Source organism: Acanthochromis polyacanthus, chromosome 10 (genome assembly GCF_021347895.1).
Source record: "Acanthochromis polyacanthus isolate Apoly-LR-REF ecotype Palm Island chromosome 10, KAUST_Apoly_ChrSc, whole genome shotgun sequence".
NCBI classification, from domain to species: domain Eukaryota; kingdom Metazoa; phylum Chordata; class Actinopteri; family Pomacentridae; genus Acanthochromis; species Acanthochromis polyacanthus.
In genome coordinates, this window is record NC_067122.1 from 41062119 (window position 1) to 41076836 (window position 14718).

At 41.6% G+C, this 14718-nt stretch overlaps 1 protein-coding gene across 1 annotated transcript; it reads right to left on the reverse strand.

The window, feature by feature from the left end:
• Nucleotides 1-5876: 5876 nt before the first annotated feature.
• Nucleotides 5877-7900, reverse strand: LOC127535931 (zinc finger BED domain-containing protein 4-like). Its single transcript, XM_051954963.1, has 2 exons — nt 7204-7900; nt 5877-7048 (listed from the first exon to the last, which is right to left on the reverse strand). Exons 1-2 carry the CDS (start codon nt 7887-7889, stop codon nt 6400-6402), a joined length of 1335 nt encoding a protein of 444 aa, XP_051810923.1. The 5' UTR covers nt 7890-7900; the 3' UTR covers nt 5877-6399.
• Nucleotides 7901-14718: the final 6818 nt, after the last annotated feature.

Sequence of the window (14718 nt, forward strand, 5' to 3'; positions counted from 1 at the left end):
TGATTTTAGATGCATTTAGCTATGTTTACATACATATACACTACCTGTCAAAAGTTTGAACACACCTTCTCATTTCATGGTTTTCTTTATATTCATGACTATTTCCATTGTAGATTCTCACAGAATGCATGAAGACTATGAATGAACACATATGGAATTATGTAGTAAACAAAAAAATGTGAAATAAGTCAGAACATGTTTTGTAGTTTAGATTCTTCCAAATAGCCACGCTTTGCTTTGATTACTGCTTTGCACACTCTTGGCCTTCTCTAAATGAGCTTCATCAGGTAGAACCTGAAATGGTTTTCATTTCATAGGTGTGCCTTGTCAAGGTTAATTTGTGGAGTTTCTTGCCTTCTTAATGGGGTTGGGACCATCAGTTGTGTTGTGGAGAAGTCAGATTGGTACACACTCCTATTTGACAACTGTTAGAATCCATGTTATGGCAAGAACCAATCAGCGAAGTAAAAAGATGTGACAGTCCATCATTACTTTAAGAACTGAACATCAGTCAGTCTAGAAAATTGTGAAAACTTTGAATGTAACCTCAAGTGCAGTCACAAAAACCATCCAGCGCTACAACAAAACTGGTTCACATGAGGACGTCCCAGGAAAGGAAGACCAAGAGTCACCTCTGCTGCTGAGTAGAAGTTCATCCGAGCCACCAGCCTCAGAAATCACAAGTTAACATCAGCTCAGAGTGGAGCCCAGATAAATGCCACACAGAGTTCTAGTAGCAGACACATCTCTACATCAACTGTTCAGAGCAGACTGACCAATCAGGCCTTTATGGTCAAATGGCTGCTAAGAAACCACTACTAAGGAAAAGCAACAAGTAGAAGAGATTAGCTCTTGTCAAGAAACACCATGAATGGAAATTAGACCAGTGGAAATCTGTGCTTTGATCTGATGTGTCAAAATTTCAGATCTTTGGTTCCACCCGCCATGTCTTTCTTCAATGCAGAAAAGGTGAACGGATGGTTTCTACATGCATGGTTCCCACCATGAACCATGGAGGAGGAGGTGTGATGGTGTGGGGGTGCTTTACTGGTGACACTGTTGGGGATTTATTCAAAACTGATGGCACACTGAATCAGCATGGCTACCACAGCATTCTGCAACGACATGCCATCCCATCCAGTTTGCCTTAGTTGGACCATCATTTATTTTTCAACAGGACAGTGACCTCAAACACACCTCCAGGATGTGGAAGGACTATCTAACAAAGAAGGAGATGATGGAGTGCTGCGTCTGATTACCTGACCTCCACAGTCACCTGACCTAAACCCAGTTGAGATGCTTTGGGATGAGATGGACCGCAGAGTGAAGACAAAAGGGCCAACACGTGCTCAGCATCTCTGGGAACTCCTTCAAGACTGTTGGAAAACCATTCCAGGTGACTACCTCATGAAGAGAGAATGCCAAGAGTGTGCAAAGCAGTAATCAAAGCAAAGGGTCGCTATTTTGAAGAATCTAAAATATAAAACATGCTTTGACTTATTTCTAGTGCTGTCAAATGATTAAAAAATTTAATCTGATAAATCAAGAGGTTGCTGTGGATTAATTTAGATTAACAGGATTAAATATCATTCATTTTTAATCTATATTGATCGCGTTTTATTTTGTATGAGCAAACAGACTCAAGGAAGAAGGGAATATATACACTGCATGAAAAGCCAGATTATCGACCCTGTGAATTCCGGAAAACCTACCTAGTTCTCTACTGTTCTTGGCTGTTCTCAGGGTGTGAACAACCACTCAGAACGGGCTGAGAACGCCCTAAAACGGAATGGATTTGTGGGGTGGGGGGTGGGTGTGTGGGGAAAGGGGGCGAGTGACGTCGCACCTGGGGGGCAAGGGGTGGGGGGGGGAGTGAGACTTCGCACCTGGGGCATGGCAGAGGTGTGAAAACTAATTAGCATCCAGCCTTCCTGTCTAGCGTGACTCAGGTCACTGATTAGATGAAACAAGACATGGCAACAGAAAAAAACTATGTCATGATTGGTTGAAAGATCTGTTGCTATTGGTCAATCCCTGGGCCATGAAATCCCCCCCCTCATTCCCCCACCTCCTCATTCCCCCTCACACACAATAATAATAATGCTTATTATTATTAATATTTTAATAAGGCGTTAATAAATATGGGCCATGTAAAGTGTCTACTTAGTTAACCTGCATACTTGTCGTTGTTAATCAATGGGATAAAAAATGACATTTTGAGACATGTTGAAAAACAAGCGCTTTATTGAACAGTCTACAGTTTCAGTGATCCGAAATCAAAATTAAAATAAGCTGTTCTTTTAAAAAAAATACAAAAAAATTAAAATGAAAAAAATGGAATAGAATCGTTCAAAGTTTAGAAAAAAAAATATACATTTCAAAACAAAAACTAAAACATAGTTGATCTGTCACTCCGGGCTGGTCTCAGGCATCAGCTCTGGAATAAAATGTTTCCTGGCTGCTGCCCTGTCGTATTTCAGTGGCTTCAGTCTTCCAGACGGCTGTCCATTGTAAAAACGTCTGTGATGAAGAGCTGTGTACCTTCCATCAGCTTCCAGCCTGTCCTGTAGGGCAGCACACAAATTGGAAAGCTCCTGGCTGCGGAAGGATGGAGGCCACACAATCCATCCATGTACGCCATCTACACTGCCGTCCTCCTCATCCGACATCATGTCCGCTGTGATGCCCTTCCAGAACTCCTTTTCATCTGGCGCGTCTCTCTGGGCGGCCGGAGGTGGGCTGGGCTCGTCTGCCCTTTCGGTGCCGTTGCCCGGTCCCTTGGTGCTGTTTTCCGGTGAGCGGGTGGCCTCCCGGATTTGGGTGTGGAAGGGGTGGTGTGGGTGGTGTGGTTGGATGGGGTGGGGTGGGGTGGCTGGGCGAGGGGTGGGGTGGGGGGTGGCCTGGTGAGGGGGCGGGGGGGTGTTGGGGGTTGGTTGTGGGTGGGTGGCATGGTGGGGGAGGGGGGGTGGCGTGGGTGGGTGGCGGGGGGTGGGACGGTGGGGGGGCGGGGGTTTGGGGTCTGGGGGGCGGGGGGGGCCGGGTGGTGGGGGAGGGTGGGGGGGGCGGGTGGTCGTGGGGGAAGTGGGGCTGTTGGCCGGTGGGGCGCCGTGGGGGTCCGCTATGGCCCGTCCTGCTGCGCGGGCCTTGGGGCTCTGGCTGTGTCGGGGGGGGGGTCGCTCCGGGCTCCTGGGCTGGATCTCCGCTTGGTGGCTCCTGCGGGGGGGCTGGGTGGACCTCCTTGGGCTGGAGGGGACAGCTCCCTCCTACCAAAACTCAATAGAGTGTGTTCCTCCGGTTGCTGAGTCAGTGGAGGTTGCTGGGTTAGTGTCTGTGGATCTCACTCTGCTCTATCTATCCTTCTTGTGGCCTCCTGACATCTTCATGATTGATCCAGTTGGGACTTTGTCGTATTAGGTGTTTGTGAAGGGTTTTAGATTTGTAAATGGTTTTAAGGTGTGAATTAAAGAGTACAAACAAATAAAATGCACCTTTTCTCTTATAACACTGTCTATGCCTCACCTTTCTGTCTGTCCTGTGTTTGTTTTATGTTTCACTTGGGTGTGCACAGCCCTCAATGGCATAATGTAGAAAACAGCTTGAAATAAACATGATAGGTTAATTTGCCATGAGGGCCGGTGATGGTCACAGTCACAAAGAAGAAGAAAAATTGCACATGAAGCTTAAGCAATGGCACCATGAGTGGTTGGTGTCATTTTTGAGCGGACTTGCAGACAAAAAATAAATAAATAAAATAAAAGCTTCCAGCCTGGCCTGTAGGGCAGCACACAAGTTGGAAAGCTCCTGGCTGCGGAAGGATGGAGGCCACACAATCCATCCATGTACGCCATCTACACTGCCGTCCTCCTCATTCGACATCATGTCCGCTGTAATAACTCCTCTTCGTCTGGAGCAAGGACCGTCTTCCTGGCATCCAGCAGCTGTGAACACAATCAGTACAAGAAATCAATACATTTACTAATGTAACAGAAAAATAATATCATAGAGACCAGCAATACTATTCTAACCACATTTTATATAGAACACACACTCCCATGAATGAAACCGTAATCAAATGAATCAAAGTAATATCTCTTACTCTCTTTCTTCTCTGCCGACTCTGGGCAGATGACTTAATTGCCTCCGCCTGATCCGCCATGTCGGGTTGACTATAGCGGAAATTCCTGCGCAGAGTCTCGAAATGGGTTTTACAAGCGGCTGGAAAAGAGTAAAATGAAGCCGTTATTAGCTTGGAGAAGATGGAGGACGACATATCACTGCTTAACGTTACCAATTCAGAAAATTGTACCAAAACTCAATAAAAAATATCCTACAAATGGAATATATCCTTACCACAATTTTAGGACTGTGCTCTCCTCTTTTCCGCTGAATTTCCTCGCCACCCTCGCGCTGGAGAAAGTGTTTATTTGGGCTTCCATGGCGGACATCCTCTCCTGCAGCTCAGACACCGCTCCAGCCTGTGCTCCAGCTTCTCCTCCAGCTTCTCCTCCGGCAGTGCTCTCTGGCAGACAGCCCGCTGATAACGCTCAACAGTTTCTTCTCAGTGTCTGTCGCGGATCTGACTGAAACCAGTCGGTCATGTCCAGGCTGTTCCATACGAGGAGCCTGTAGTGAGACTTGCGATACCGGGCCGCCATTGTAGAAACTCACGTAACAAAGACCACTTCTTTGTCCGTTCGTTTATCGCGCGGTTCTTGCGAGACGACGCATGTGATTGGACGAGCAACTCCAACGTGATGACATCAGTGACGCAGCATTTCTGAAAGTAGCAGACTTCTCCTGGCCTTCTCCAGGCAGCAGAAGGAGGTTTAGAAATTTAAAAGTTTTTTCACTTAAATTCTACCTTCAAATTTACATGGCTTAAAAAATGTTTGGAGCTACCAGAATCACTCTGGAATTTTATTCCACACAATGTATTTAAAAAAGTAGGAGGCTTAAAATTTCTAATGAGCTGCAACTTCTCAGTTTCTAAATTGCCACTGAAACTCTCAAAGTATTATCAGCAGGCATTACTTTCTTGGAAATTGTGTTATGTTCACAACTTTTCTCCACATAAAGAAATACTTTGGCACAATGGGCAAATTACTATTAAAAACAAAAGTGCATATAATGAGAGCTGGATTGGGAGGGACATAATCTTTGTGACATCCTTATTTGATGATAATGGAAGTCTTTATAGCTATGAAAACTTCCTAAAGGCTAAACCCTTTCCAGTCAAATACAGAGAATTTGTTACTATTGTGAAGGCTGTTCCATCTGGCATGATTGAGTTAATAAAATCCCACTTAAGTTATCAAAATGTTAATGTTCAAATACCTGTTGAGGGCATTGCTGGCAGATGTGTGGTAAACACATCCACTGTACAGTTAAGCAACACAAGAGAAAAGGTGACTGTAGTCATGCTGCTCTGCATGGAGTTTGAGATGTAGGATTTTGACAGTGTTAAGTGCCTGTGATGCGCTTTGATTTTACTTTTATAAAAGCTGTATGAACCCTGATTCAAATAAAGTATATACTGTATAGTTTTGTTTGTGTAGGGTCCTTTTTCTCTAAAAACCAGTTCAAGTGTGAAAAGTCAACTCCACCCCCAACCCCCTACTTTACACCCTCCACACCCACCAACCCTCCCACCGCAGACACACACCCATCAGTCTGATTTGCATTTGTATAGCTCACAGCATTTTCATTGACACTGGAAAGCTCCCCCTCTTGGAGATCAGCCGTCCATCTCAATTTCTGACAATTCTCAGTAGTTTTTTGTGCTTCCTGAAAACTGCTGTTTATTGCCATTAATTTGAAATTCCACGGAAATTTTCAGTGCCGTTAACTGTCGAAAATCCCCCCCTTTCATGCAGTGATATGCACTTAATGTGTTTATTCAACACCTTTCAAAGTCCATGTTACAAAAAACTGTTCTTTTAACAACATTTATCCACATTAATGTGGCCCTGTTACTCTTTTTCAGCCAGCTACTGAGACTAGTATTTGTGATAAAACATTTTTTTAACATTTTAATTCAAAATGCAAAAGGTTGAAAAATAAATCCAGTACTACTTGTGATACTGTTAGAATAACTTGTAGCATTTAGTATTATCACATGCCACTTATGGCCTCTTTAAATCAAAATTACAAGGGGAAACAGATAGCCTTGCACTGTCCAAATTGTGAGACACATCTGCCTAATATCACAGCTTAAGCTTGATTTTGCACCTTTTACAAAGTGTGACATGTAAACAGAGAGCTTTAGAGATGCTGGTGTTTCGAGTTTTTTTTGACTAAGTGGAGCAGGTTAGCTGTTTTCTGTCTTCATGCTACATTAAAATAACCACCTCCTTGCTGTAGCTTCTTTATCTAGTAATTTCTTCTCTCCTTTTTTCTCTGTTACTCTTTCTTCAGCCAGCTATTGAGACAAACCAATTTGTTGACATTGTCCGAGAGAAGAGATGACCGCTTCTTATTAACAATGTTGCCTGCAACTGAGAACAGTCTCTCACATGGTACAGTGGTTGCAAGAGTGGTGAGATATTTGCAAGCCAGCAGTGCCAGCTTTTCATGAGCTCTCCAGTGAGCTGACCACCACTCTAAGGGACAGTTCTCTATACTAATGGTAGGCTCTGCTCTGTACAAGTGCATCAGTCTGTCAGGTAGCAACTCCTCATCTGATTCTGAATCTGAGCCCATCTGTAAAAGACCCTTTTTCTTGGGTGGCTTATCTTCAAAACTCTGTCGAGGTGGGGACTGTTCATGCAGCAGTTGTCCAAGTGTGGTCCAGACCCTCTCTCTGTCACTCTTGGGGAGGCATTTCAAGTCTTTGAACCGAGGATCTAAAGCTGTTGCAATCTTGAGCCATTCATTGTCGACAAAGCGTTCTTGACGGGAGGTTAGGTCTTCCTGAAATGCCGTTTTAAACTTAGATACATATGCAGGATCGTCACCAGAGGTTTCCATCACATGACGCAGGTGGCAGAAGGCAGGCAGTACCACTGAGCAGGAAACGTAGGATTCCCCACCCAGAATCTCAGTCACATACCTGCAGTCAAGACACACACGCACATGCACACACGCACATACACAGAGGGAGAGATGGGAAAACAACAAAATGGTTATCAAAACAAGATTAACACAAATGGGTTTTCTTTGATCAATTAATTTTATTTCAGCGTAAATTGTACATAGATTGTATACTTGCCGGGCTCCAGAAGAGACTCCAGTTTCTGCAGTTTGTCCCATTCTTGTGGCGTCAGCATGACAAGTTTGTGGCTCTGTTGATCCAGGGTCGCTTTAATTGCTGCTTGGTTGCGGTTCAGACGGTTGATCATTTCGAGTGTAGAATTCCAGCGTGTTGGGACGTCCTGGATCAGTGGCTCTTTCCACTGCCCCAGGGTTGCTTGCTGTGCTTCCAACTCTAAGGTGTTTGCTGGACTATGTTTGATGTGGCCAACAATTTTCCGACGCTTGGATAATGCGCTCACAAATCCGCTGTCACCAAGACTCACAGTAACGCATCTCTGTAAGATGTGAGCCACACACAGCATATGCTCAAATGGCAATATTTTAGCTGCAGCTGTCATATTTCGTGCACCGTCTGTCCCTACAGTTGTAATTTTTTCTTCAATTTCCCACTCGCGTGTCACTATTAAGAAGTGTTCAGCACATGCCTCTGCGAAGTGATGCTCTTCTGTCTTCATTACTCTTAATGCAAACGACTTTAATTCCCATGCGGCAGTAATCAGATGCGCCGTAACACCAAGATAGTTACTGTTACTAACAGATGTCCAATAGTCTCCTGTCAGGGCGACATGTTTGGCTACAGTTAAATCCTCGTGCTTTTTTTCTTTTTCAGTTTCATAGAGTTCACAAATTTTTGTCATTATTGTGCTTCTTGACGGAGCACTGTACAATGAGTCTTGAGAGGCAACTTGCAAAACTTAAAAGTAAAGCCCGTGTCCTCGACGATACTAGCGGGTCTGCAGTTTGTTGCAATCCACTTAGCAATTGTGTCAGTCAATTTGTCCGACGCAGACTTACTGAGGCCCTGACGTTTCGTGAGGGTGGTTTGCCGCAAGCCGGGCGACACATTAGCTGAAGTGCTGGCAGAATCCCCGACTACTGCATGTTTCGCGTTGATGTGATATTTTAGGCTGGAAGTGCTTCTGTGAAAAGAGAACTCTTCCTACAGAGTATGCAAATGACTATATTTCGGTCTATTGTTCCGTCTTGTTTTTTTTTTTTTATAGTCAAATTTTCCACCGAGAGGACCAACACGCTTTTTAGTGTCCTCCATTTGGAGTTGCTGCTTCTTCTTCTTGCGCTACTTCTTCTTCTTCTGCATTTCCGGCAACACGACGGCAAGTCTACTTGGACAAACTGCCAGAAATGCGTTGCCAGAGTAATTCTGCGCTGCAGATGGGTTAATTGTATCAAAATATTTAATCAGATTTGTAAGAAAGTCTATGTTTTCCCATTACACTTATGCACTTAGTGCTTGTTATTTGGTTAGGGCACTTTAAGAAATACGATGACATCACTTCCTGTATCACCATGCTTTTTCCAGCACATGGTTCAGGGGTGCGTTGTGTTAAATGCCAGTTGTGTGCGTTCCTGCCCAAACGTGAGTTTTTGCTTTGTTCCATGTAAAGTACTGTTCGTATTGGTCAAATGCCATGTGGCCTGGTAGCTACCATATTACATCTGAATGTTTATGTTGGTCATCTGTGTTTATTGTGATGAAGATTAATGTAAATGTCCACGATGGTCACGGCAAGTTTGCACATGTCCGTCAGATGCTGTAGTTGCACTTTTCCTCCACGAGATGTCTCCATTGACCACAATATTGTTCCTATTTGCCAACCCGGGTTTGAATGCATATTCAGTGTATTAGCCGCTAAAAACCATACTCCAAAGGCTAAGTTATGTTATAGCTTTTATTTAATCGTTTGAAAAATACTTTTGGATAAATATAAATGACACAAATGTATGTATGACAGTTTATTGAGAAAATAGTAATGTAAATTTCATTTCTGTTTCATTAGAACCACACACATAAACACGTAAACTCCTATATGCCTACCTGCCAATGTCTCCTGGCAGCGTATACAACTTTCACCTGTAATGTCCAGTCTTCTTTATCATTAAAGTCATCTTGGAGTATCTCTCTGCCTCCTGCTCTCTGACCGGAGCCCCCATCTTTAAAGGAGCTATCACCCAGTACTCCAGAGTGTCTCACTCTATCACAGATTAATGATGATGATGGATTAATCCGGGTTAACGTGCTAATTTTGACAGCCCTACTTATTTCACACTTTTTTGTTTACTACATAATTCCATAGGTGTTCATTCATAGTTCTGATGCCTTCAGTGAGAATCTACAATGTAAATAGTCATGAAAATAAAGAAAAACCATGAAATAAGAATGTGCGTCCACACTTCTGACCGGTAGTGTAGATGCTGCTTATCCTGTTGGAGGAGCCACAACCTACAGCCATGGCCATAAGTTTGGACACAAGTACCATGACGCTTGTGAATCTTAGAAAATACCACAAAATTGTCACTTACAATACAGTACACAACTCCTGAGAACTATATTAAGTTTCATATTTAAAAAAAGCATCAAAAGAGTTTGGTGTCATTTTGTTATTCTTACCAAATTCGGTTGTGAAAGTACTGCATTTTTTGTTATTTTCTTCTAATATTATGTTTTGGGAACAAAGTTGTTCCAATTGTTGGAATTTATTGATAATATTATATCCCTTGTTGATTTGTTGACTAATTAAACTGGTGCTGTCAAAAAATATTAGTTATGTTCTGTAATAGACATCAAAACAGACATAGGAAGTCATGCTGTGTCCAAACTTATGGCCATGGCTGTACAACAGAGACAAACTTTCTGACAATGGACAGCACGTTTCACTTCAGAAAACCTTAATAGTCTTCTGATTTCATTGTGCACTGCAGAGATTCAAGGCCTTGAGTGCCAGATGCGGCAAAGCAGCAGCATAACACGACTGAGCCTCCTCCATGTTTCACAGTGGGGTTGCTGTTCTTTTCTTTGAAGGAAGCTTTTTTTTTTCTCTTGTGTGAATATAGAGCTCATGTGGCTTACCAAAAGGCTGTCATTTTGGTTCATTTACTTAAAGACATTTCTACTAGAAGGACTAAGACTTGCCAAAATGCGTTTGTTTGTTTGTTTCTCAAAGGTTGGGCTTCTGGTCTTCTTCCATGGAAACTACTTTAACACATAATGCAACATGACCCTGGTGAGCCTTGAAGTAGCTTGTACATGTTTTGAGCATTTTCTTGTGTCTCCAGGAAGGCTGGCTGTAGTCCAGTGCACCATGAACTTAATATTACCAGCTGTGGTCACAGGAATATCTGACAGCTTGGAGATAATCTTTTAGACTTTACCTTAACCATGCTTTACAGTTATTTTCCTCCTCAACTCATCAAACAACTCCTCTCTTTTATTTCTTTTGTTCTTCAGTGAGATGCACACACTGATATCAAGTACACAATGAGTGCTTCCGTAACTGCTTAAATAGAGCTGATCCTAAGATTGATCTTTGCTGAATAAGCAAGAAATGTGCTCTTTTCACAGCTTTATTGTTTTGTTCTACGGCAAACCAAAGGCATGCAGGAACGAATTACAAAAAGGGCTTATTTTAACACTTTGCACCAAGAAAAGATTGCACCAACACCTTTGGTCACATCTGTTTGCACGAACATAAATACTTAGTAAGCCATGTTGTGAGGATAAAAAAAGCAGATATTTCTTAAGAAAAAGGAGCAGTTGAAGTGTTTAATAAAATACCTGGTAAGAAATCACTACAACATGCATTGTGAGGCATCAGTGCTAACGGCAAAACCAGACCAGCAAAAATATCTGTGATCAAGAACAGCTTTTGGATTCCTTACTGGACAAAATAAGACGTGAAGTTCTTCGAAAGCAGAGCTGCACCAATCAATTTGTTAACTCACAGAAAAGAAAATTAATCTGCAACTATTTTGATAATCAATTAATTACTTCATTATCAATGAAAAATGCAGGATGTTCGATAGTTCCAAGCTCTGAAATTTAAGAATGTGCTCTTGGTCTTTCATTACTGTAAACTGTAAACAATATAGTTTATTGTGATGAAGGCAAAACAGTTGGAAGCAGTTACCATCATACAAATGTATGTTAGACAAGGTGATGTGACTTGTTTCAGTTTAAATCACGTAAAACAGTCTCACATTCTGCACTATATTTGCACACTGTCAGTATTAGAATTTTGTGTTTTTCTTAAGCTGAAAGGCCTGAAGATTGTTGTGCAGTGCCTCTCGGCACTGTGTAATCATTTTTATTACTGGAGGCTGCCTAAAAGAAACAGAGACATCACAGACAGCTAATGTAGGATTACACAAACACCACAATTTTTGGTTAGAATCTTGTACAACTACGTCAGAAATAATGATCGCAGCAATCACAAGCTCCAAAGACACATTTTAAAGGACAAAGCTTAACCAAACCAGCCAAGGGCACAAGACTAGACAATGATTCTGGCTCATTACAATTTGGATCACAGTGTAATAGTTTCAGCCCTGATTTCCAATATTTATCATGACTCTATTTAAAGCTAATAGAGTAAGAAGTGAGGGATCAGACAAATATAGTGTAAACTACAGCTTAGCCACCTTTATATTTGCAGTTTAACTCAAAAGCCAGCACAGAGTCTGCTAGTAAGCTTTTGCATGCAAGAAACATAGCATCTCACCAGCGTGTACGATGTATGTATGTGAGTAAAGGGAGGATTTTCTTGGATAATGGGCATCGGTTATATATTTGGGCTTTATTATATTCATGGAAGGAGCCTTCACCATGGGGTCAAATGGGCCTCACCTACAATGACAAAGATACACAAATCACCTCAAACAATTAAAGAAAGTAGAAAAGTGTCTATAAAGACACAAAAAAGTATGAAAGACAAATGCAAATGAACACACAAACAGACCCAAAAAATTCACTACAGCTGCAATGAGACAAACAACAACAGCAAAGAGAGATGAAATGACAACAGACAAAATGACCACTCCATGAAGGAGGACAAACACAAAATGCAAAATAATGACCACTAAGAGACACAAAGAGATGGAACTGAGAAGCCAGACGAACACTAATTATGCAAAACTAGCCTACACGGACAAAATGACCATAGACAGACAAAAGGACCATTATGTGATGGAAAAGAAACACAAAATGCAAAAGAGGGATCATTAACAAATTTAAAGAGATGGAACTGAGATGCAAAAGGAACCCTAATCTATGTAAAATCACTGCATAAAGAGAAAAAAATAACAGTTTCATAGAGACACAAGAGGACGACTACCAGATGCAAAGTCATGCAAAGCTCAATTGTGCCATTTATACAGATTTTGTGTCTCTTTCAGACTGGCTGTCTTGCTTTTATTTGAAGGGATGGGGGGTCCTCTTATGAGTCTGCTTGGGGGCTTGTTCTCTCCTGATCCATCTATGGCCACATTATAGTTGTGCACAGAGCTGCACTGCTTGTTACACAACAATTATTTGCACTGTCTTGTCACAAACCCATTAGCAGCATTACGCCGCCATCATGACAACTTAGCACGGCATTAAAAGCATTTTGGGCCACCTCTACACTCAAAGAGTGTTTGCTAATTTACATGGATGAAAAGCACAAATCAGGTGAATGGTGATGGTGATTGTGCTCGGAGCCGGACCGTGCGTGGGTGTGTGATTGTCGTCTCGATCCTCTGGCGCCTTGGCTCTCTAGAAAGAAAGACGGAGTGAGAGATGGAGGAGGCAGCACAAGGCAATCAAGAGGAGAAGATAGATAAATGGTTCATAGCTTTTACTCTTTGGGATGAGACAGACGCAGAGATAAATATGGAGACGGAGAATTGTAGAGGAAGTGATTGAGACATATTGAAAGAGAGAAAATGGTAAATAGCTCATGTTCTATCTCCCCCAGAGAAAAAACAAGCGGGAACAACCTGCTACATCAAGTAGCTCATGGTAATGGAACTTCCATTTTTCTGTCATTATTTCATGCCCCTTGTTTGTGACTCACTACTCGTCTAGTTGGCCTATTTTAGTGGCTTTGCTCTCTGTTCCCTGTAATAAAAAGGCAGAGAATCACTTTCATTTCTTTATTTATTTATTTTTTAATCCAGCCGGCAGATGACAGTACTTGTATTAACAAATTGTTTATGAGACCAACAGCGAGTGAGTCACACCAAGGTTGTCTCTGTGCTCTAAAGTAAGAAGCTTCTCTCCAACTCTTCTTCAGCTCATTAAAATCTGCATTTGAGAGAAAAACAGGTTACTGCAAGCATGTTTTAGATCACTCACGTCAGCTTTTTTGTGCCATCTGATGAGTCCGTTCAACTCAGTACAACGTTTCAGTAAACTGTGACCAAAGATGCTTACAGCTGATTTTACTGGTTAGAACACATTAATCCAGAAAGAAGGATGCAATCAGTAACGCCACCTGCAGCAGCATTTAGCTGGAAGAAAAAAAAACTACACAGCGTCTTTGCTTTAGGGAAAGGAACTTTAAAAAATAAAGTTTTAGTTGGGTTGCATCTTTTTTCTAATTCTACAGGCTTCAGTTCTGACCAAGCACAACATAAAACTTTGTTAGCAGATGTTTTGGCTTTATTGAGTTCTGAATTCAGTTTTTTTAATCCCAAGGATGGAAACATTGGAATTAAAAAGCTATTTCACAAGTCTTAATCTTGTGGCTGCACTTTAATTGTTCATTTATCTCTTCTTAAAGGATGACACATTTCTTCAGTGAACATTATACTGCCTTTGTTTGCTACTGCTGGAACTTAGCGCACTGATTACCACATATAGCTGAGCTTTAAGAACAATCTCACTTTGCCACTTACAATTATGATGTCAAAGTTGATGTGGGAATTATTCAAAAGGAGGAAATTTGTCATCACCGTAACTCACAGTGAAAGTATAAAGCAATGCTTGAAGCTTTGCATGCTGTTGTTTACTGGAAAATGTTTACTGTGATCCCTGTCTTACTTTATAATGTTAGTACTCTTGCTATATTTACACTACCATTCAAAAGTTTGGGGTCACTTAAAAATGTACTTATTTTTGAAAGAACAACATTTTTTCCAGTGAAGATAACATTAAATGAATGATAAATCCAGTTCGGACATCGTTAATGTGATAAATGAGTATTCTAGCTGGAAACGGCTGATTTTAATGGAATATCTACATAGAGGTAAAGAGGAACATTTCCAGCAACCATCACTCCTGTGTTCTAATGCTACATTGTGTTAGCTAATGGTGTTGAAAGGCTAATTGATGATTAGAAAACCCTTGTGTAATTACGTTACCACATGGGTAGCACATCTGGGTGACCCAAGTTTTTAAACGATAGTGTGTATGACTGATCTGGAACCTATACCACATCTTGTTACAATTCATCCAAACATTCCCCAGATTTTAGAGTCTGAACTAAACTGATGAACTCATCAGATTTTTGATATCTTTATTCAGTGAGCCATATCAATCATGTTGCTAATAAGCTTTACACGAAATGTAGTATCCTCAATTGCCTTTTATTTAAGTGTGAACATGCACTATGATTTGAAAATGCTATTGGGTGGGTTTTGTCATATCCATATGTTTCTCTCTGTCTCCTCCTATGTACTTTTATGTCAGGA

Bases quoted from the DNA above. Each gene is read 5' to 3' on its own strand.
- LOC127535931 (XM_051954963.1), bottom strand. From the start codon at position 7,889: ATGACAAAAATTTGTGAACTCTATGAAACTGAAAAAGAAAAAAAGCAC. The intron at 7,049-7,203 runs GTATACAATCTA...TCTTGACTGCAG, and splicing joins TCTCTTCTGGAGCCCGGCAA to GTATGTGACTGAGATTCTGG.